General features: G+C 40.4%; 1 protein-coding gene across 2 annotated transcripts in view; it reads right to left on the reverse strand.

Annotated features, from left to right (window-relative positions):
* elp4 (elongator acetyltransferase complex subunit 4) overlaps positions 1 to 24,061 on the reverse strand; it is a 171,887-nt gene that overhangs the window by 27,139 nt on the left and 120,687 nt on the right. The window contains exon 10 of one of the 2 annotated variants that reach the window (XM_031900519.1): positions 22,483 to 22,599. The exons of the other annotated variant lie outside the window; for it this stretch is intronic. Coding sequence (XP_031756379.1) covers positions 22,498 to 22,599 — 102 coding nt within the window. The 3' untranslated portion in view covers positions 22,483 to 22,497. Of the gene's footprint in view, positions 1 to 22,482; positions 22,600 to 24,061 lie in introns of those variants that run through there. 2 annotated transcript variants of the gene reach the window in all.

The raw sequence follows: 24,061 nt of genomic DNA on the forward strand, positions 1-24,061 counted from the left end.
TTCAAGCAAGGTGGAATAATATATCATATGGCATCCCGACAATTGATGTCTTCATTTAAATGTAAAATTTACATTCTAATTAGAAAGAATTTACATCTTAATCAGAGGCAGCTGTATTATCTTGTTACTGTTTTTTTCCCCTAAGATAATGAACTAAAAAAACTGCTGTGCTTTATCAACCAGAAACTAAACAGACAGCATGGAACGACATTTTGTAGCTTACCTGTGGTATAAGCAGTCATTAATATTCTCAAATGCCAACTCTTGGGTAATATTGGGGTATTGGTGCGGGTTTGGGGGGCTAAAGGAACCATCAAATCATGCAACAGGGTATATATAGCAATGGGTAGGTGTAAGGTAGGTATAAATCCTGAACTTCTGAATGTTTTTAAAGAGAAACTCCGGCTTCCGAATCAAATTTGATAACGAGCCCCACACAACGCAGAAACCCCAAATATACCTATCCCTGTAATCTGTTCCTTCAATAAGTATGAATAAATAGCATTTGTATATGCTGAAATCCAGCAGCAAAACAGTTCTTCTCTTTCTGCATCGTTTGAAAGCCTGGCAGGGGAGGAGGGACTAAAACACTGATGTTATAAATTGTAACAACTTCTCTACAGTTTAAGGTCCCCATACACACTGAGATCCGCTCGCTTGGCGAGATCACCAAGCAAGCGGATCTGCACCCGATATCCCCACCTATGGGTAGGCGATATCGGGGAGCGATATCGGCGGCAAGGGGCAGTCGGTTTGGGGATCGCATCAATGAGCCGATGCATTCCCCAATCCAACGGAATTTTCTAACCTGGCATTGCACTGTGATGCATCTTTCCTTATTGACATCACGAGTGCAGGGAATTGTGGGATTGGGAGGATGCAGGCTGAAGACAGGCTGAGGATAGTCGACTACTGTTACATTTTATCCGAGTCTCAAAGTAGTCAGCCAGACCAGCAGGGGAACAGGGGGCGGGGCTTAGGGAACTGTTCCATACCATATTATTACATTAGGAATCATAAAAAGGCTGCATATTTTTTAATTGATCTATATTGAAAATATGTTTATTTTCCAAAAAACTCAAGTTATGTTTGGGTGGAGTTTCTCTTTAAAGGCAAATAAGAGTATGATTAAGGGCAATGCTGTGTTTAACTAGGGCTCCCCAGAACCTGATATCAAGGGCCCACTCTAAAAGCCTTTAGCTATAAGGGCCAGATTCAAATTGTTGAGAAAAAAAATCTTAACTCCAAATTCAATCCAAATTTTCTCCATAGACTTCTTTTGGGTTTCATGAAACTAATAAGCCATCAAAAGTTTTTCATATCGAATTGAATCTGACCCAAAACATACTAAATGGTACTGTTATAAATAGTGGAAATACAATGTTTTTTGGAAGCAACCTAAAGCTTAGGCCACTGAAAGATTCCCTATTACCCTGGCTGGCCAGTCCAAGCCCCAGTAAGTTCTCTCACCATGTTGTTTAGTAGCCTAGGACCAGGGTCGGACTGAGGGGTGAAGGGCCCACCAGGGTTCCCGCCCCAGGGGCCCTGCAGGTGGCCCAGCCAGCCATGTCCCCTACCCCCCCCCCGCAGGGGGCCCCCTAACCCCCCACAGGGTCCCCCACCCAACGTCCTCCCCGAGCGCGTATAAATTGAACGCGTCAGGGGAGGAACAGTCAGTAGGGGGAACGCCGGCAAAGGTCGGACTGGGCCGGGCTCCACCGGGATTTTTCCCGGTGTCCCGGCGGCCCAGTCCGACCCTGCCTAGGACAACAGACATAGACATTTTGGCTCCATATTTGGGATATCTTAAAAATGTATCTAGAAAAGTGCATTAAATAGACTACAGGACAAGTGTCCAAAGGGGATCTGGCACCTTTGTATATAAAAATATCTGACAAGCAAATGAACAATTTCATGTGGAAAATGGTCAAATATTCATGAAGAACAAGTTTCTTCAGATTATGGTCTAAATCAGTGTTGGCCAACGTATTACATGTAGCGGGCCAATTGCTTCGCGTAGAGCATGATGGAGGGCCAGATTAAATTAAAATCAAGATGTCATACAGTGAAGTCTAAGAAACCTTTGATCAGACTAGGGGCTTTGGAGGGCCGCATCTGGTCTGCGGGCCTCCAGTTGGACAGCCTTGGTCTAAATGATCAGGGGAACGAGAGGGAATATTTAATCACAAGATAATGGCTAGAAATCCAAGTGGTGAGCCAAACGGGGTGGAAGTATTCACAAGCTGATGGTGGTCTTTGCTTGTGAGATTTTCCAGCCTCCCCTCTCAATATCTGACAAAGTCCCCATCAGACATTAACCAGGGAAGCCAGCAGCAAATAGGACCTTCTCTTAGCTGAGAAACCTGTTGGTGCCTTATAAATTCTTAATCCATCAATAAAATGCTTCAATAACTCTGCTAATCCTGTCTTGGGGATTAGTTTTGGACCAATTATTGAATTTCTAGTTTAAATAAGCAACTACATTTACTGTCACAGGTGTTATTATCTAACCATGAGAAGAAAAGTGATATATTTAATACCTGCCATGTAAATTAAACATTGAAGTGCGAGGAAACCGCTTAGGGAAAAACAATGGGAAAATAATCCCTCAATATCAGGTTGGCTTGTTGATGAAGTCCTCTCCTGATGGGTCTCCATACACCTGCACTATGATCAGACTGCTGGACCAGGGGCCAAACAATCAGATCAGCCCTATGTGATCTAAAACACGGGTGGTCAAACTGGGTTCTGCTGAAGGAAGGCTACAATGAGTCAGAACTAATTCACAGAACCTGTCTGTCTTTGAAATATTCAGGTACCTTCAGGCAAATACGCAATGCTGTGCATCAATTGCAGGAAGCCTGTCCTTTATGTACATATAATATCTCTAAATATATACATAAACCATATACAGTATTTATATATGGTTTATGTCCCTGAAGAAGAGCACTGTCCGTGCTCGAAGCGTTGGATTTTTCTTAATAAAACGTTTCCTTTTGTATTAAGTCCCAGTGAGTGTGGTTCTCTTTTTCTATACTTTATAGAAATATATATATATATTTTACCTGCACTCAGGCAGTTGTCTATTACTTTTTATTAGGTTGTGCTCCTCTCTGGCTCCTGTATACATATACAAATATATAAAAAAAAATATACACAGAACCACACAACTATTTATTAGGGTTGGACAAAATCCAGAATGTGGCAAAATCTCAATACATTTCCAGATCTTGATTCAGTCAAATCAGATGAACCAAATGCAATTTTAAAGGGAAACTGGTGCTATCCCTGGGACCAGATTTTATAGAGATAAAGCTTTGATTTTTTTTCAAAATGCCTGATGTTTTTTGCAGTATGGCCACCTCAAGTTGAGTTGGGTTAGGAATCTTGGGCAACTGTAGTGGGTGTTTGTATATAAAATTGTATATATAAACCGTAAAGAAAGAGGTAAAGCAGATGATACAGCAGTAACTGTAAGTTGAGTATTTGGACCTTGTTCATCTACCATTGACTGGTCATACTTTGGTGTATTCTATAAGTTATCATGATTGGGTGGCCAATTGCCATAAAGCATGCACCACATCCAAGGTTCACTTTGGAATTCACTTTTTCCAGGATTCAGAATCCTGAAGTACCCATTTTTGTTCAAAACCAATGAAATTGTTATTTTTCTTAAATATGGGATTTGAATTCGGTTTTGTGTTTGGCATAATCTTTTTTTGGAATAAGTGTTAAGGTGCCCATACAAGGGCTGATTCTAGCTGCCGATATGGGTCCCTTAGACCGATTCGGCAGCTAATCGGGCCGTGTATGGGCACTACCAACGGGCCTGTCCGACCGATATCTGGCCTGAAATCGGGCAGATATCGATCGGGCAGGTTAAAAAATCTAGTCGGATCGGGGACCGCATTGGCTCATTGATACGGTCCCCAAACCGACTTTGCCTATACCCTTCGTTACAATTCGATCGTTTGGCCCCAGGGCCAAACAACCGAATTAGCATGGATTCTCCCAATATCGACCACCCGTAGGTGGGGGATATCGGGAGAAGATCCGCTCGCTTGGCACCATCGCCAAGCGAGCAGATCTGAACGTGTATGGGAACCTTTAATCTAGAAATTATGCACAAAATAATCTGTGGAGAGGAACTGGGAAGCGACGGGCCCAGTTTAATATTTGCATGGAACTTTATTTGAAAAAGCTCGGCTTCTCCAAATCTGACTGCACTTTAGCGTTCCGATGAATAGAAGGCATTGTTGGTACGTAAACAAGATAACCAAGTTATTTTGAGGTGATAGAAGATCAGTTCTAAACACTGTAAGTTTATTGTTTGTCTGGCTGTTTTTTTTCCTCTTTTCCACTAAATAACCAATCCTTTCATTGTCTATGTAGCACAATGTACTCGCAAAAGTGACAGTTTTAAGAAAAGATAGCCATTGCAATTTCATTAATTATTGTGTGCCGTAGGACTCAAGTTTTGTCTGCTGTAATTTTGCCTGTCAGAATAAAATAAACGTGCTATCTCAAAATAATGTATTCTATCTTGCAGCTGCCATTTTAGGCAGCTATAATATTTATCAAACCTCTTTTTGCTGAAGCCCCAATAAACACAGGCTTTGTAGGCTGCAGTCTCTGCTCATACAAATCTGTAATCTTTTATGTTTGAAACGCCAAGATATCCTTAAGTGTTGTACAAAATTAAAAAGAAGAAAAAAATCACAGCAAACAACTTCTGCAACATTCAGATATAAGAAGTCAATTTCTAAATTCAATGTAGAAAACATGTCCATGTTGACCACTGCAAAGCTACAAATGAAGGGCAACTTTCCCAAGGCAGTTGCTCTAGAACTTGACCATCAGGCAAGAATTATGAGTAGCATCAGTATGTACAAGGCTTCTCTACTGTCGGGGCAATCAAGTCATAGAACATGTGGTAATGGGTATGATGAGATTGTCTAGTAACTCATCCAGGCCTTTATCTGATACATTTAGGTGTACGGTGGGGTTGAAGGTGGACAAGGCATGCTTGGAGTTTTGATTTGCTTTATCCTGGATCTAAAGGGGTTTGTGACGTTTAAACTTGGTGGACATTTGTGTCATCTACTATTTAACTATATAAACGTCACTAAGACTCGGGTCTGGTGGGGGAGAAATTAACATGCCTTTATCTGCATCTTAAAGAAGCCAACTATGGAAAGTTTGAACTTGGTGGACATTTGCCTCACCTATTGTATAACTATATACATGTCACTGAAACGATTGAGAAGAAGATTATACACTTTTTACTGGGTATAAAAGTAGAGGACCGTGAAAGTTTGAATCTGAAGGACATTTTTGTCATCTACTAAGTAACTATATACATGTCACTGGGGCTCAGACCTGTTGTGGGAGATTATTTGCCTTTTACTGGATCTAAAAGTAGAGGACTATATAAAGTTTGAATCGGAAGGACATTGTTTTTACCTACTAAGTAACTATATACATGTCATTGAGGCTCAGATCTGTTGGGGGAGATTCTTAGCCTTTTCCTGGATCTAAAAGTAGAGGACTATGGTAAATTTGAACTTGGTGGAAATTTTTTTTTTTACTTTTTGCCTCATTATGTAAATATATACATGTCACTGAGACCCAGACCTGTTTGGGGGAGAAGATCCTTTGCCTTTTCCTGGATCTAAAAGTAGAGGACTACGGTAAGTTTGAACTTGGAGGAAATTTGTCTCAGCTATTACGTAACTATATACATGTTATTGGGACTCAGGCATGCTTGGAGTTTTGATTTGCTTTATCCTGGATCTAAAGGGGTTTGTGATGTTTAAACTTGGTGGACATTTGTGTCATCTACTATTTAACTATATAAACGTCACTAAGACTCGGGTCTGGTGGGGGAGAAATTAACATGCCTTTATCTGCATCTTAAAGAAGCCAACTATGGAAAGATTGAACTTGGTGGACATTTGCCTCACCTATTGTATAACTATATACATGTCACTGAGACGATTGAGAAGAAGATTATACACTTTTTACTGGGTATAAAAGTAGAGGACCGTGAAAGTTTGAATCTGAAGGACATTTTTCTCACCTACTAAATAACTATATACATGTCACTGAGGCTCAGACCTGTTGGGGGAGATTATTTGCCTTTTACTGGATCTAAAAGTAGAGGACTATATAAAGTTTGAATGGGAAGGACATTGTTTTTACCTACTAAGTAACTATATACATGTCATTGAGGCTCAGATCTGTTGGGGGAGATTCTTTGCCTTTTCCTGGATCTAAAAATAGAGGACTATGGTAAGTTTGAACTTGGGGACATTTGTCTCACCTATTATGTAACTATATACGTGTCAATTAGGGATGCACCGAATCCCTATTCGGTATTCCGCCGAATCCCTGACAGTAGATATGGGAGTTCGGCCAGACTCAAAAAACTGGATTTGGTGCATCCTCAATGTCAATCAGACTTTGCTTCAGTATACAGCTGGCAGCACCTTTCCAGCGACACACCAAGTTGTTTAAGTGTATAAGTGTGGAAGATAAAAAGGAAAGAGATGATTTAATGGATAAAATACAAAAAATAAAAGAACAAAATCTCAGACTGGTATTAAAAATCTAAACTAAAACTTACAAACACCAGGCCTTCTAACATCATGTTCTGGCTTACTTCTGCTTGCTGTGTTGTTTGTATTTAGTTTGCATCTTCATTTCATACTGTGTGTATGTACTGAGTACTTTGTTTCTGCTTGTTGCATTATTTGCATTCATTTGGTTTCTATGGAACTACTTGCCTCCTTTTTTTTGCACGTGGTTTGTTTCTGCTTGTTGTGCTGCTTGCATTTTTTGTTTTTGCTTTACTTGTTTGTACTTAGCTTGTTCCAGTTTACTGCACTGTTTGCAGTTGGACTGTTCCTCCTTGTTGTACTACTTGACTTGTCTATACTTGGTTTGTTTCTGCTTGTTGTACTGCTTTTAAAGGGCTTGCTTTGATAAGCTCTAATGCATGTATGTGGTTTGTTTCTGCTTGTTGCCTTGTTTGCATTTGGATTATTTCTGCTTGTTGTACTGCTTACATTTGGATTTTTTCTGCTTGATGCACTGTTTTTAAATGGTTTGTTTGGGTATGCTCTACTGCATACTGCATTTGATTCTGTTTGTCTTGTTTGTTGATTTGGATTGTTTCTGCTTGATGCACAGATCCTTATTGGTTTGCTTCATTAATGATCTACTGTATGAATGTGGGTTTTTTCTGCTTGCGCACTGTTCATATTGTGTTTGTTTTGGGGATTTGCACTGTTTCAGTCTGTTTTTCTCTAATTGCATTGATTGTATTTGCTCTGTTTAGGTTGTAACTCTTTTGTATGCCCTTTTTTTCTGCTTGTTGAACTGTTTATATTTCCCCCTAATGCATTCTACTGCCATATGCTGCTCTGTAACTTTAATAACACCCGCTCTTTTTGGTATATTGCTATTTTAACATTAAACTGACAACACTGCTCCGTGGCCCTGGTCTGAGAGGCACTATGGATCTAATACAATCAGTGAGACAAAGTGGAAGGGTTGAATTCATTTACAAGAAGACAATGATACAGTGAAACCCAAACGCTAAATCATTCCATAAACACCAATGCAATTTACATCTCACTTTAAAACTCATCCTCCTAACATCAGTCTACACAAATGCCAGAAACTAAATGAGGCATAATTTGCGAAACGGATACCTTTCATCACAACCTCTAGCTGAAAAGGTCATTAGATATATGGTATCTAAGTGAGCAGCTTATCCCTGCTTCATTACTGATAATTAAGGCAAGTAATATTTTCTTGACAGTAATGTGCCCAATAAGAGATACAGTTTAGTTTGCATAAAATAGGCATCAATTGCCAAACGTTAGACTTCAGATAAAAAAATTAAAGTCTCTATATACATGGCTTCATTATTTTTTTTCCCCATTTTCTTAAAGAATTAGCAAGTTTAAAAAACCATAATGACTACATTATGAATTCCACTTAAATGCACTCATTAAACCAATACTAATAAAAATGACACACACTGTGTTTATAAATAAGTGAAATATCTTATGTATGGAGCCTGGGCTTTTCCATACCCGCAGTTAACTGAAAAAGTGATTTTTCAGCAGGAAAGGAGAGACACACTTTAACGGTCCCCATACACGAGCCGATTGTAGCTGCCGATATCAGCCCCTTAGACCGTTTCGGCAGCTAATCGGCCTATGTATGGGCACTACCAACGGGCCTGCTCGACCGACATCTGGCCTGAAATCGGGCAGATATCAATCAGGCAGGTTAAAAAAAATCTAGTTGGATCAGGGACCGCATCAACGAGCCAACTAGATTTTGGACCGACTTTGCCTATACCCGTAGTTATAATTCGATCGTTTGGCCTGAGGGCCAAACGATCAAATTAGCCTGGATTCTACCGATATTGCCCACCCGTAGGTGGGGGATATCGGGAGAAGATCCGCTTGCTTGCCGACATCGTCAAGCAAGCGGATCTGAAGGTGTATGGGTACCTTATGTCCTCTCCTCAAGATATCAGGACAACTTGGAGACCTTGCTTGATTTTAATTAGGCCAATTCTTCTGAACCCCCCACCCCCCTTTTTCTAGGAAGAGGTAAAACCTCAAAAATTTCATTTGGACAACCAGATCCCACATTTAGCATTAAATAATTAATATCTGTGTTCAGTTGTCCATAGGGTTGACACCTCTGCCGGCTTTCTTAGCTGGGCAGGGGTGATGTCACAGGGAACAGGGGAAGAGGCGGAGCCACAACATCACAGGCAGGAAGAGGCGGAGCTGTGTTATCACAGGGGTGGGCATTTGATGGGGCAATCAGGGATTGCCCGAGCACTTCGTTAATGTTATTAAGTCCTGTTTGATTTAACAAATTAGGAAAACCCAAAAACTGGCCTGTCCGGGTCAAAACCAGACATGGGGCATCCCTAGTTTTCCAGCAGTGCAGATAGCCTACTGTTTCTCTTTTTCTCCTCAATTGTGAAGAGAATACACAAAAAAAAAATTGTTAAAAAATGCATCAGTGCTGATTGCCCCAAACAAGTATCCCAAAATACAGATGACAGTCATTAGGCCAAGGTCCAAGGAATTTAGCCATGTATCTGTCAGACAGCATGGACAGACTTAACTCTAATACAGGTTTGTATTCATTTTGGTGCGTTAAGGTTACCCAATGATACTGGCCAATATCCATGCACTATGTATGTTGGTTTGTTCGATGATCAGGCGTGTTATCTGCCTATGCATATCACATCCATATCTGCCAGTGTATGATGCATCAAACAAATGGATGTAAAAAGGAGCTGCAACTCCTCTACACTTTCTGCTGTTCCAACTGTTAAGTTGGTTGGTCAATAGGAAGGTGGCCATGCCATGTATGGCATCCATCTGATCAACTGGAAGGCAAAACGGACAAGTACCATGACTGGACGGACCATATACAGCTGCCTTACGAAGCAATTTAGGACATCTTACATAAATGATGGCACCTGAGGTCAAAGGTCCAAAACATGTTGTCTTGCCCTTAATAAATGCAAATATAGCAAGTTGCCCAGAAGTTTGTATTGCAGACATCTTATTTGACAGCCTTAAGCAACAATACATAAATCAATCACCTAACTATAATCTCGTGGACCATGTTACAAAATAGGACAAGTACTAATAGACTGGTATCTTCGAGGTAAAGCTGTTGGGTTGGGAAAAAGGGCGTTCTAAAGGAATATCGAACTGTACTCTCACATCCTGGCGCTCCAAGGTTAGAGCTGGATGGACTGGCACCCTCCCAATCCAGATACAAAGCAACAGAATGCTGGCTCAGGACAAGTACAAGCACTTGCAATTTTTATTACAGAAGTGCAAGGTTTCAGGTTGAACCCCCTTTGTCAAGTTGGGATAGAAAAAAATTTGTTGTTGGGTTGGGAAAAAATTGCTAGGCCCCCAACATTAAAGCCTTCTCCTCAGTGAATCACTTTTTAGATACTGTCAGTACATAAAACAGGGCTGTATGTGGTTCTTATAATGAATTTTAAAAAGTGGCACTTTTTATTGCACTGCTATATAAAAAATCCTCAGCACAGCTCCCAAGTATGCCCAGAAGCCATGATAGGGCCGTCTATGCTCCATAAAGTCCTCCATGTGAAGCAGAAGTAATATCTCCAAAGATGGTAGCTTTAATGGAAGTTATGAAAACTTTGTAGAACAAAAATGAGAAAAATATACAAAAGCCAACCAGCCAGAATACCAGAAAGAAACTATATAGAGACCTGCACAGGTCTGTTTTTTCAGAACTGCGCCCAATTCCTACCAGATTACCCTAGGCCCAATCCTAACCAGTTTACCTGCTGACCCCCATACAATCCCACCCAACCCACTCCCACATTAAGCATTGCACTGACCGGAAGTGACCCTGCAGGCAGGCCCGGATTTGTGGAAAGGCCACAAAGGCCCGGGCCTAGGGCGGCACAAAGCATGCCGCCCCGCCGCAACAGAATTTTTAAATTTGGCTCCCATACGGAGCAGTCGGGACCTCTCCCCACTGCTCCGTATGGGAGTTTAAATGTGCGATTGTGCATGTGCACTTGGGGGGAGAGGGCGCCGCGCGATTGCGCATGCGCACTCGTGGGGGGGCGGGGGCGGCCTCGGGGCGCGAGAAGTTAAATCCGGCAGTGCCTGCAGGTACCTGACAATGCAGGACTCTACTACAAAGCTGCAGACCCAAGATAGTGATAATATAAAAAAAAATGTCAATATGCAAACACATAAAATAATGGCAAAAGGTTAAATAGGGAAAACACGATTTTTTCCACCACATAAACATAATTTCAACAATTTCTTCCTCAGTTTTATTGGTAAAGCATTATTATTCAGCCCATTTACTAAATCAACAGTCACCAAGTGGTAAAATCTGCTACATTTTCTTCCACCGAGTTTGCTCTTTGGTCTTTGCGGTATCAGTACATACACCGTGATTACATTTAAGAATTAATTATGAGATCTGTACGATCTACCTTTTTTCATAAATGCATGTTGGAATTATATCTATTGTGGGATTGTCAGTCAAAGATACAGTCGAATTACGGGGGTGACATCGAAGTCATAATACCATCTTTGTGACATCATACTGATCGTTATACAATGCGTTTGATTGACAGCTCAACAATGGGGTAGTGAATGGAAGCCTTTTGGTGCCACATATTATAAGAGGTAATAATTAATTGTCTAAGTGGAAGGTGCATTTTATCTGTAGATTGTAAACAGAGTAAATGTTCAAGACTTACATGGGAACTGTCTATTCAGACACGGCGTTACAATGCATTCTATACAGTGCCCTGTACAAGCAGGGACAGAGGAGAAGCCTTCTAGAATGAGGACGATACAGAAGTATTGCTTCATGGATAAAACTGATTTAATATAAAATCCTGTGGGACATACACATACAGTGAGTTATTCCTAAAGCTTTAAAAAGTCCTTTTCCAAATACAGATACAACCAACCCATTAAGCGCCACCATAATAAGGCAGCATTTCTTGGTGATCTAATGGTTTGCTAGGAAGGAAGATCAACAGCCTCAGTCAACAAACATTGTTATGGTTTGGACCAAACCATCGATAATGATTTTATATATATATATAATTATAAACATTATACATTATATAATCCTGATGAGCTTTAAAAAGTTTGATCATTGCCTGCCCATATCCTTCTATGGGATTTAATAGTGATACAGTAAAATAGGATCTGATATTTGGGCTAGTCCCTGCACTTTAAAAAAAAAAAGACATTGGTTTATTCAAATCCAATGATTATTATGATTTATATAAAGTGTACTAGTTAGGGGGTGTATTAATCAAACTTATGGGTTCCACACAAATTCTCAAAGATACAAGAGGTAAAGAGGGCTCTGCTCCTTATAGTTCACAAGGTAAAGGAGAAAAGGAAGAAGGTGTGGGGATGGGCAAATCCAGGAATGAGTGATATGGCACGGAGTATTGCACTTAGCAGATGCTTATTGAGCATAGTGAAGGAACACTAGGCTAGATGAGGGTAAGCTTCTAAAGGCAGGGAACTGGGAGAAGGGAATTCAAGAGACAAGGTGCTATTGATGCGGTGTTGAGGAGCAGATCATTGGAACAGCGTTATGAGTTGGAGATAAACTCAGAGCTGTCAATAGTTTAATTATACCCTAAACATTAGTGAAGCCCAGTGTAGGAAGCAAGAGCAGAGGAAGAGCGCTTGGCAAGGTAATAAGTCTGGCAGATGCCCATAGAGAAGGGGTAAGTGCATTTAGCCAACCAAAACTGTACCCCACATTACAACTAAGGGAACTCATTTTTTTTTGTTAATAGTCAATGGCTATTGTGAAAACATAAAGAACAATCCAGATTCAGTTTAGTGTCCAAACCAATGTTTTTTGTTAGTAGGCCTAACAGCAGGCCTGGACTGGGATTAAAAAGTACACTGAAGCCCAAACAGCGTCTACTAAATAGTAAGGGTCTAGGCCAGGGGTCCTCAACCTTTCTTACTCGTGAGCCACAGTCAAATATAAAAAGACTTGGAGAGCAACACAAGCACCATAAAAGTTCATGGAGAAGCCAAATAAGGGCTGTGATTGGCTATAAGGGGCCTCTATGCACCCTATCAGCTTACAGGGGCTTTATTTGGTAGGAAATCTTGTTTTTATTCAACCAAAACTTGCCCCCAAGTCAGGAATTCAATAATAACTCCCTGGTTTGGGGGCACTGAGAGCAACATCCAAGGGGTTGGGGAGCAACATGTTGCCCTGAGCCACTGGTTGGGGATCACTGGGCTATGGCACCTTACAGCAGCCCCTCTGGCATTTGCCAAAACCCAAGTGTGTAGAAATGTGCAGCCTTTACAAAATAAGTCACTTTAAGTCACTTAGCATCTATGTTTTTCAGTTTCTCTTTTTTTTGCGTCCTACCTCAATATTAACTAAAGTGACACCAAAATTACAGCTAGAAACTCTACACAGCTGAACCTTCCAGGGGAGCCAAGAGGGCAATTAGACAGCAGGAGATACTGTTAAATGCTGCAGTTACTTGCACTTCAACTGTGAGCCAGAGTGGAATGGACATGGATGTTTGTCATCTTGTGCGGCATGTGATATACTAATAAGGAAGACAATGGGACTTAGACATAATTGCCATCGCTTACCCCCTATTTTAACATTAAAATAATTATACAAAAAAAAGCAGCATTTTTGAGTCTGAAAACCTTATGGATGGTTGAGTAAAGTTATGCAGTATTGTAAAACAGGCATATTCGGCTTTTTGTTTTGTTTATATTCACTTTCCTGCTTAGTTGTACGTCCATAAACTATTTAATGAGCTGCAAAGACAAAAAATGACCTTCTGTGTATGTATAGCCAATAACATTTCAAGGAAAACTATTGACCCAGAATGAACACTTAAGTAATAGATAGTTTATATCATATTAAGGGGCCTATTAAAGAATCTTACCAAACTGGAATATATATATCAGTAAATATTGCCCTTTTACACCCTTTCCCTTGAGCCGCCATTTTGTGATGGGCTGTGTGCTCCCTCAGAGATCACCTGGCAGGAAGCAGGAAGTAGTGTGGGAATAAAGAGGTTGATTTGGTTGGCGAGGATAAAATATATTGTGGATTATTGATGAACTGAAAGGAGTGAGGTGCAAAGGATGGTTCATGGGTAAAAGGGGATGCAGTAAGCTAAACCACTCTTGTTTTCAGATCCCGTATGGAGGGGGCGGAGTTGAAATCTTCCTGGCCCAACACTGATTTAGGGCACCGATAAGGGAAAGCACAGAGAGTGGAAGTTATTTTGGCTTCCTATATAAACACAGCTGGTCATTACTTGGTAATTATGCAGCATTCGGCAAATGGGCAAGTGTCCCACAGTATGGAGTACATGTATGGGATCCCTTATCCGAAAAGTTCCGAATTACGGAAAAGCCATCTCCTATAGACTCCATTATAAGCAAATAATTCTAATTTGTAAAAATGATTTCCTTTTCTCTGTAATAATAAAACAGTACCTGTACTTGATCCCAACTAAGATATAATTACCCTTTATTGGGGCAGAACAGTCCTATTGGGTTTATTTAATGGTTAAATGATTCCCTTTTCTCTGTAATAATAAAACAGTACCTGTACTTGATCCCAACTAAGATATAATGAATCCTTCCTGGAGGCCAATCCTATTGGGTTTATGCAATATTTAAATGATTTTTAGCAGGCAAGCTATGGAGATCCAAATTACGGAAAGATCCCTTATCCGGAAAACCCCAGGTCCCAAGCATTCTGGATAACAGGTCCCATACCTGTATTGAGAAACACCAGTGAGTTTTCATTCTCTGCTTTTAAAAAAAAAAAAATATATATATTATATATATATATATATATATATATATATATATATATATAATCCTTTGTCTTTTAAAGGCCAACACTATGAAAAATGACACCCTGTGTGCTACAGAAGCTCCAATAGGTGGGCTCCTCTGGAAGCTGCTATACCGGATTCTCCAGTGCTCAAGGGTGCACTTCACTAATTAACAGTCAGTTATTTAGAGTATAATTGTTTAAGTACTTAAGAGGCAACAAACAGGGGTCAAGGGCCGTTCATCTCTCTAATTCCCCTAAGATTGCTCCCTGGCTGCAATAAACTTAGAAACAAAACACTTGAAGTGAAAATACAGTTCTCATGTGTCCATAAGTAGCCTGGAGCTGCCCCTTTGCTGCAGGACTCTGTCTGCCTTATCTCCTGGAGACAAAAACCTTAGAAATCATGAGTGAAAGCATACGGTGCACCCATTTCCAGTTCAGTTTTTGAGTGGAGGTGCACGAAATGAGTTCAAATTCCTGGATTTTGCAACCCAGTTGTTACTGGCATGCATTATTGAATTTACAACAGATTGTCCACTGCGGCAACTTTTTCCCATGGGGTGAATGGAACTTCACCCAAACACAAGTTCAAAAAACTTTGCAACATACATCAATTAAAAAATGTTTGGAACAGTTCCCTAAGCCCCGCCCCCTGCTGATCTGACTGACTACTTTGAGACTCAAAATGTAACAGTAGTTGCCTGTCCTCAGCCTGCATTCTCCAAGCCCCACAACCCCCTGGACACCTGATGTCAATAAGGAAAGAAACATCAGTGTTTTAGTCCCTCCTCCCCTGCCAGGATTTCAAATGATGCAGAAAGAGTAGAACTGTTTTGCAGCTGGATTTAAAATGGTATTAATTCATACATTTTGAAGGAACAGATTACAGGGATAGGTATATTAGGGGCTTCTGTGCTGTGTGGGGCTTTTTAACAAATTTTGGCTTGGAACTGGAGTTCCCCTTTAAAGAAGAATAGTTGTGAAATGTCTAAGGGGCCGATTTACTAATCCACAAACGGATCGAAAGTGTCCGAATGTGTTTTTTTCGTAATGATCGGTATTTTGCGATTTTTTCGGCGCCGTCGCAACTTTTTCGTAAATGGTCGTGACTTTTTCGTAGCCGTCGCAAAAAAATCGTAAAGGTTTTCCCACCGTTAACTAGCGCTCAATACGAAAAAGTCGCGACAATTCGCGCAAGTCATAACGGCTACGAAAAAGTTGCGACAATTCACAAAAAAGTCGCGAGAGCGACGAAAAAAAATCAAAAAATACTGATCATTATGAAAAAAAAAGTTTGTTTCCAATCCGATTTTTTCCCATTCGGGATTTGGATTCGTGAATTAGTAAATCAGCCCCTTAGTGTCTAATAAGGGCTTGAAATATGTTAAGATACAAATGATAATATAGGGCAATATTTGGTTTATTATCCACATATCTCCTCTACCAATGGTGTACCTGCTTTCTCCAGTAATATGGCTGGTTACTCCTCCACCCGCGGATTTAATATTGCCACATTCTTCTGATTGCACCGAGGCAGGAGCAGTTCCCTGGTACAGCACAGATATAGCACGTAACCATTTACAAAGCCTGTCATGTCCCATTCAGTGCCTTCCACTCACATCTGTCATTATGGACCAATGTCTCCATTTCAAATGTAAATCATAATATCAATTAGCATAATCAATGCATAATTTTAAATTGCTTTGTAATTACCTGCTTCTTAATAAAGTAAATTGCCTAATCCTCATCTGCATGGAAGAAACTTATCAAAGAAAGCCCACCCTATCACCCGGAGGTGAGACCCCAACACAAGCCAAATGATATTACTGGAGATTAATGCTGTATCATTTTTAGCACCATCAGATATAAACCCTCCAAACCTGGTAATGAAACCACAGCTTATTCCCCTCAAATATGTATTGTGCTAAATGTAAATGGCTGCCAGGTCCTTATTTTTATTCTTCTCATTGCAATAGACTAATGGAGAGATTAAGGGGCCAATATATAATGATTGGCTTCTTCTACCCAATAAGTTTGAGTTTTTTGCTTAAGCTAAAGTCTCAGACTGGCCACAGCCTTCCCCTATTGTCATGATGATAGTATCTAATATCAATGGTCTAAGTTTTCCATAGGAATAATTCAATTTACTCATGCAGGGGTGTGGCCCAGATGTCCGAATATGACATGCTATGGGGGAATGTGTAGATATTGACTAGACCAAGTGGAAAATCCAACAACGTCATCAGTCAGTAGACGACCACTTTGCATAGGGCCCTCAAGTGAACTGATTGTTGGCCAGGAGGGTAAATGTTCTGACCACCATTATCCCTACCTGTCGAATGGGCAAATCGGTCTTGTTTGTCCAGGTACCTGGTTTGACCTGTGTATAGCCAGGTCTGTTTGTTTCTTAATAGTTAAAGGGGATAGAGGTTAGTCCCCGGTCTTCTTATATAGGTTTTTAGTTGTAGCTGATATAATAAATTCTATATTTTGAGAGTGAAATTTAGGGAGGAGAGAAACTATGGCAATCAAAAGGCCACTCCTGGTTATTCCTGCCATTGCCCTTAACCTGCAAACCTCTCATCACCAAATACAGAACAACCCTGTGTATGGTCTCTAATACTAGGGATGCACCGAACCCTGTTTTTTGGCTTCGGCTGAACCCCCAAATCCATCCCAGGGGATTTGGCCGAATACTGAACTGAATTCAAATCCGCAAGGGGTAAATATCGGCACACAGAGAAATTTGGAAATTAACCCTTGGATTTGGCCAAAACCGAACCCTGCCAAAAACAGCTGAATCCTGCCTGAATACCGAACCAAATCCTGGATTCTGTGCATCCCTATCTAATACCATTTAACCTGCAAGGGATACGTTAACCTTGGCCTGCTTAATTGCTTAGGCTAATAGCACCCTTAGGGGCCCATATACTAAATCATGTTTTTTTATTTTTCACGATTGATTTTTTTTTGCACAAAAATAACTTTTTCTCGAAAAACCCCACTATTTGCTGCCATTTGTTATTAGTCAAAACTGCGACAAATCTGAAAGTAAAAATACTCTATGTAAAAGCCATCGAGGTCATGCAGAAGTAAATGGCAGCTGTTGTTTTTTAATTGGCTAATCTTTCTTTGCTTCATAGTTCTAGAGCCTTTTGGAATTTTTCGACGCTTTCATTTGTGCCACAAAACTAAAAAAGTTGCAGTTTTCGCATTCTTCCTCCATGCTTTGTTTAAACTGCTTAACTGTTTTAATAAATCACATGGAATTCATGGTTTTAGAAAAAGCGAGTTTTTGATTTGGCCTGGCCAGCAGAGAAATACCTAGCATTGCTCATACTGCTCACCATTGACTTGGATTTCCACCAGAAATCACTCAAATGTGTGTTCTCAGGTAAGAATTCGACTGTCACCCTCATTGACAAGGTGGCGACTCTTTGCACCACTGCCGTAATCCATAGCAACCAATGAGCATCTAGCTTGTATTTAGGGCTACCTGGCAGTTGGGTGCTGCAATAGCTCAGATTGCCGGTAATAATATAATGGAAACAATATTAGTTTTAATGCTCATTTTCATGACTTTTAATGGTACAGGTATCAGACCCCTTATCCGGAGACCCGTTATCCAGAAAGCTCCAAATTACGGAATGCCCGTCTCCATTTTAATCAAATAATTCAGAATTTTAAAACTGAATTCCTTTTTCTATGTAGAAAACCTTACAGAACCTTGTAATTGATTCCAACTAAAATATAATTAATCCTTATTGGATGCAAAACAATCCTATTGGGTTTAATTAATGTTTTATTGATTTTTTAGTAGAATTAAGGTATGGAGATCCAAATTACGGAAAGACCCCTTATCCGGAATACCCTTGGTCCCCAGTAATGGGTCCTATACCTGTATAAATAAATAATAAATATATATATATATATATATATTAAATGAAAACATATTTGTGTGTTTATTATAGTAGGCTTTTAAAGTAAACACCGGCCTTTTTTTTTTTTTTTTTTTTTAAATAAGCCTCTTCCAAAAATAAAAAAAAATAAACATAAATAAATAAGAAAAGCAGGAGAACAAGGGCAAATGCTTACGATATGACAAAACAAAGAGCAATAAAAACATGTTTAAAAAAATAAATGACTGCAAATAAAAATGAATGTCCTTAAGTGCTACTGTTTGGAGTGATAGGCTCTGACAAATCTATCAGCTCGCTCTGTGTCAGGCCTAATACACTTGTCACTCAGTATTACCCATCCTCATTAATGACAATGGGAAAGTTTATCTTGGGAACAAGAATTAAATCATCCGCTCTTTACAATGAGACCATGAAATTTCGTACAAAACACGGGGGCGGGAACAACTCTGCCAACAAAACCTCATTCTGGCAGCTTTAGTTCTTAATTCTTGTCCGGGGGAATAATCTGTTTATTATAAAATCATACAAAACAATATGTTGAGCCCCACTGGTACAGGGATGATGAGAATAGGCTTTTGGGTGGCAAGTACCTACTCCAATGCATTGTGGGCTGCTCGCTGCAACGTATGGGGGGGGGATTGGTTTATCCAAAGGCAAATATACAAATTGATGTTGAATTTTGTTTCTTTACAAATTGAAAGAGTTTTGGTAATAAAGACAAATACAGAGATTGGGAACAAAAATATTTGCAAATATTTTTGAATATAAAGTAAAAAGGAACAAAACCATTTGTTAAGTCTTGCCTATTTCTTTTTTATACTATGAATAAATTTATAATAATTCTAAGACAGAGATTATTTTTATAAGAGATATTTTGCTCTCGACGTAAGGGCAATGACACAAAGGGTCACTCTGGGTTCTTTAAGTGCAGCCAAAGTGCCCTGCCCAAAGCAGCCCCCCATAATGATATGAACGTTATGCCTTTCCTGGCTACTACTGCCCGACAAGCCTGCAGCCATATTCACAAGTGTGTCAAGATACAGCCATTTAACACTCCAAAATTGTGAAATAAATATGGTGAAGAATTCTGGAATCACTGGTAGGTGTCATTACCCAATGGGATGTATCATTCTGGGCAATCAAATCAAGTAAAGAGATTGTTATTGATCATGTGATGGCTTCACGCATGGTAAAAAAAACAACAGAAATGGCTGTAACCTATGGCCTTTGGTTTTTGTTGTCCACCTCTGTAACCAAGCAGAAAGAGAAGTGGTCAGAATAACCCTATGTGGCCAATCGCAAATACCCCAGACATGTATGGGGATGAGGAAGACCATCTACCCTAGGTAACACAAATCTCTATGGTGAACAATGACAGGATGATGGGGTGTTATGACCACCTCTTATTTCTCTTTACTAATAACAATGTCTCTTCTCTTTCCTCTTCTCTAGGAAACAAGGCTCTCTTTATTTCACCCGTCAGGACGGCTGTGCATTATGTAATATCTGCAGTTATGTCCTATAAGCTTCCCGCGCTGATATGTACAGTGCTGCAGGCCATGTTACAGCTTGGTAAATAATAGATAATGATGCTGTCAAGGAGGCAAAAGGAGGTATTTTGTTTACTTCCCAAAGGTCATGCACAGAGAAAGAACATAAATAAGCAAATGAATATATATTCTGCACTGTGCTGCTGTGTATTCATGAGTAGCCTGATTGTACAGAGTCATCTGATATATTTGCTCTCAATTAACAATGAAAAAGGGGTTGAGTCCTCAAGATCTACTTGTTGGTTGGGGGCCTTCGATTCTCATGCCAAAACAATTCCACTTCTAATATGACACACTCGTGGGGAAACTGCGGTAGATCCTAATATAATAATCAAGAGCCACAAGCAACCTGTAATATATATCATTATAAATGGTTTTCAGTGATAGCCCTCATGTCGACTCACTGAAATTTTTGTATTTTATGAAATAAAGAACAACATACTATAAAAAGAGTTCTATGACCTGTATTTGTAGATTGTAAGCTCTTTTGGGCAGGGCTCTCTTCGCCTCTTGTATCGGTTATTGATTGCTTTATATGTTACTCTGTATGTCCAATGTATGAAACCCACTTATTGTACAGCGCTGCGGGATATGTTGGCGCTTTATAAATAAATGTTAATAATAATATAAAAACATTCGGCCTGCAGCCTCATTCCTTGGTGACCTCTGCTATCCGTATATTTTAGAAATGGGGGTTAATTTTCCCCTAAATTAAAACTGGGCTGCTCTCAACAAGCCTATAAAGCGTTCGCTCATTGATCCCAATACAAAACTGGAGATTCCAACGCAAATTAGTGAACTGATTATTTCCGAGAACCGTAGGGTTTAAGGCCACACACAAAACACCCACACCTTCTTATGCTCACACATATATAATTCCCCAGTAGACTGTTGGATAATCACAGGGAGTAGTTCTATCTCTTTTAATCAGCATTAGACCCTATGTCTAACCCTGTCTCTGTAAACAACAGAAAACAAATACAGCCCAGGCTGAATTCACCACATGGCTTCTGTTATCCATACCTGATCAAAATGTGCCCGGTGCACAAACCACCTGAATGCAAATCCATGCATGTTCACATATTTTACTAATGATTAAACCCCTAGAATATTGGGATGAGCCTGATTATCCCTCCTTATCCACTGATCACTGATAAAGGCTTGGGTTATGATAACTATTTCTGTATAAGACTTGGCTTCCGTGCTGAATCTTATGAATATAATGCACATGTGGCTCATTATTATTGGTACCACCTCAAGAAGCCCCCTCATGTATATCTCCTGTGCTCGGACTAGGGTGAGTATGATTGGGAACAGCTGAGCGCTTTACTCTGAAAGAGCTGAATTTCCATCACTTAAAAAAGAGATTTAGCTTTTTCACTGCCAAAATATAAAATGGGCTACATATGGGTTTTTGCCCTTTGGCAGGCCTTTTAGTTTGATTTTTCTCAAAATATATTTCGTTGGTAAATGTGCTAGAGCAGGGGTCCCCAATCTTTTTATCTGTAAACCAGGGGGTTGGGGTGTGCAGTTATTGGTAGCTCCAGGAGAACTGGCAGTCTATAGGAGACTCTGCTTGGCAACGTGGATGGACAGACTGCTGTTCCAAGAGTTGTATATGGAGAAACAGTCTAAGGGCCGTGACACACAGGGAGATTAGTTACGCCACGACAAATCTCCGTTGTCGCGGGCGACTACTCTCCCCGCAATGCCATTCCATTGGCTAAAATGTAGACCACCGGTGGGATGGCATATGCGGTGGCGCTGCGATTTGCAGAAGTCGCCTGAAGTTTCCTCTCAAGGCAACTTTGGCAAATCGCGGCACCGCGTATGCCATCCCACTGGAGATTTACATTCTAGCTGGTGGGATGGCATTGCGAGGAGATTAGCCGCCCGCGACAACGGAGATTTGTCAAGCGGCGACTAATCTCCCCGTGTGTCACAGCCCTAAGGGATGGATGGAACAGCCCAGTTTACTAGTCTCTTATTTACACTTGACATTTGATCATTTGGTAGAACAATGGATATGTCACATAGGCTGCAAAGGACAATTAATTAAAAGGCCAAAATCTGTGTTTAATAGTCAAGGGGAAGTCACATAATTTGGCCTTTACCTCAAAAACATGAAAAATTGCTTCTATTGGGATGTCCAACGGGAGATTTACCTACTTTTTAATTGCCTCCTAGTCCATACATTGTCTCTAAAGACATTTTAGTATGGCTTTATCATTTAGCCTAAACAACAAATATATTGTATGTCAGGAAGTTGACAGAATTCGACCTTGCCCTTCCAGATATGCTTATAGTCAGCTTTTTGCATTTTTTTGGCTTTGTATCTAAGTCTTAGACCAAAATAAGACCTGTAAGTGCAGATTTCCTTCAGTCTATGGACTTTTTTTTGCATTAGTATTTCAATAAAAACTAAATCTAGCCTTGGCTTGGGCCATTTATTAAATGCCTATGTTTAAAACCACTTGGAAGCAAAACCTGCAGGAAAACAGGAGAGAAAGCCCTTCCAATCTACTTGCATGAAATATTAATGGTACCTTTTGCACAAACTGTTTTTCCAGAGAATTAAAGGAAAAGCTTTGACAAGTTCGCCATCAAAGCTATGGGAATGTTATTTTTAGCTGGAGCGGTGATGCAGACAAAGCAGGAAGTGTCCAAGGGCAGATTAAAATTCCAGCTTTTAGGTTTTTTTCATCTTTTACCTAATGTCAGAATGCACACAAAAAAGGATTTAAAAAAACCAAAACAAAACATGGAGTGTTACGAAAATACATGATTTTTTTTAAAAAAAACATGTTATCAGCAAGCAAATGATATTAAAGCTTTTTGTTATTTCTTGTCAATATATATATAGGATATTAATACGATTCTGTTACATATGGCACTTTATTTTAATAACCAGTGTATGTCCAGCTACAGGAAACTTTATTGAAGGGAACTTTGGAATACAGAGCTTTCTACAGGGGCTCCAAACAGGACAACTGCCACAGCTTTCACCCAATAGCAGTTGAAGGGAAAAAAGAGCCTGAGGCAGCAGGGAGAGTAGAGCAAGATGGCGGCAGAAGGACACGATCAAGACCAAGAGGCAACAGGGAGAGTAGAGCAAGATGGCGGCAGAAGGACACGATCAAGACCAAGAGGCAGCAGGGAGAGTATAGCAAGATGGCGGCAGAAGGACATGATCAAGACCAAGAGGCAGCAGGGAGAGTATAGCAAGATGGCGGCAGAAGGACACGATCAAGACCAAGAGGCAGCAGGGAGAGTATAGCAAGATGGCGGCAGAAGGACACGATCAAGACCAAGAGGCAGCAGGGAGAGTATAGTAAGATGGTGGCAGAAGGACACGATCAAGACCAAGAGGCAGCAGGGAGAGTATAGCAAGATGGCGGCAGAAGGACACGATCAAGACCAAGAGGCAGCAGGGAGAGTATAGCAAGATGGCGGCAGAAGGACACGATCAAGACCAAGAGGCAGCAGGGAGAGTATAGTAAGATGGTGGCAGAAGGACACGATCAAGACCAAGAGGCAGCAGGGAGAGTATAGTAAGATGGTGGCAGAAGGACACGATCAAGACCAAGAGGCAGCAGGGAGAGTATAGCAAGATGGCAGCAGAAGGACAAGATCAAGACCAAGAGGCAGCAGGGAGAGTATAGTAAGATGGTGGCAGAAGGACACGATCAAGACCAAGAGGCAGCAGGGAGAGTATAGCAAGATAACGGCAGAAGGAGAAGATCGAGGCCATGGTAAGTTTCCCATTAGCCCCCATTCCCAGACCTTGGCCCCCAGGATATGAGCACCCCCCCCCCCGCAATGACTTTGCCCTAAAAAGTCCCTGTGTAGTGTGTTCTGCAGGAAGTAGGGAACATGCACCATTTCTAAAAGTTGATTCTTCAATATTTTCTGCACAAGTAAAGTATGAGGATGATATGTTCCCATATGAGGACCAGAAAAGAAATGAAGAGAAATTGAGGATAAATATGCACAGAGCAATTTCACAAGCCTACTCCTCCCTGGGTGCCCCCAGGTTTCATTTAGAAATTCTGGCAGCCTTAGACATTGGTATATACCAAAAAAGGGGGGTAGGTACTCAAGAAAAAGACACAGGTCACCAAAATGAAAAACAGAAATCATTATTAATACAACATCTCGACCGACTTATGTGTT

This window comes from Xenopus tropicalis, chromosome 4 (genome assembly GCF_000004195.4).
Source record: "Xenopus tropicalis strain Nigerian chromosome 4, UCB_Xtro_10.0, whole genome shotgun sequence".
Lineage (NCBI taxonomy): Eukaryota > Metazoa > Chordata > Amphibia > Anura > Pipidae > Xenopus > Xenopus tropicalis.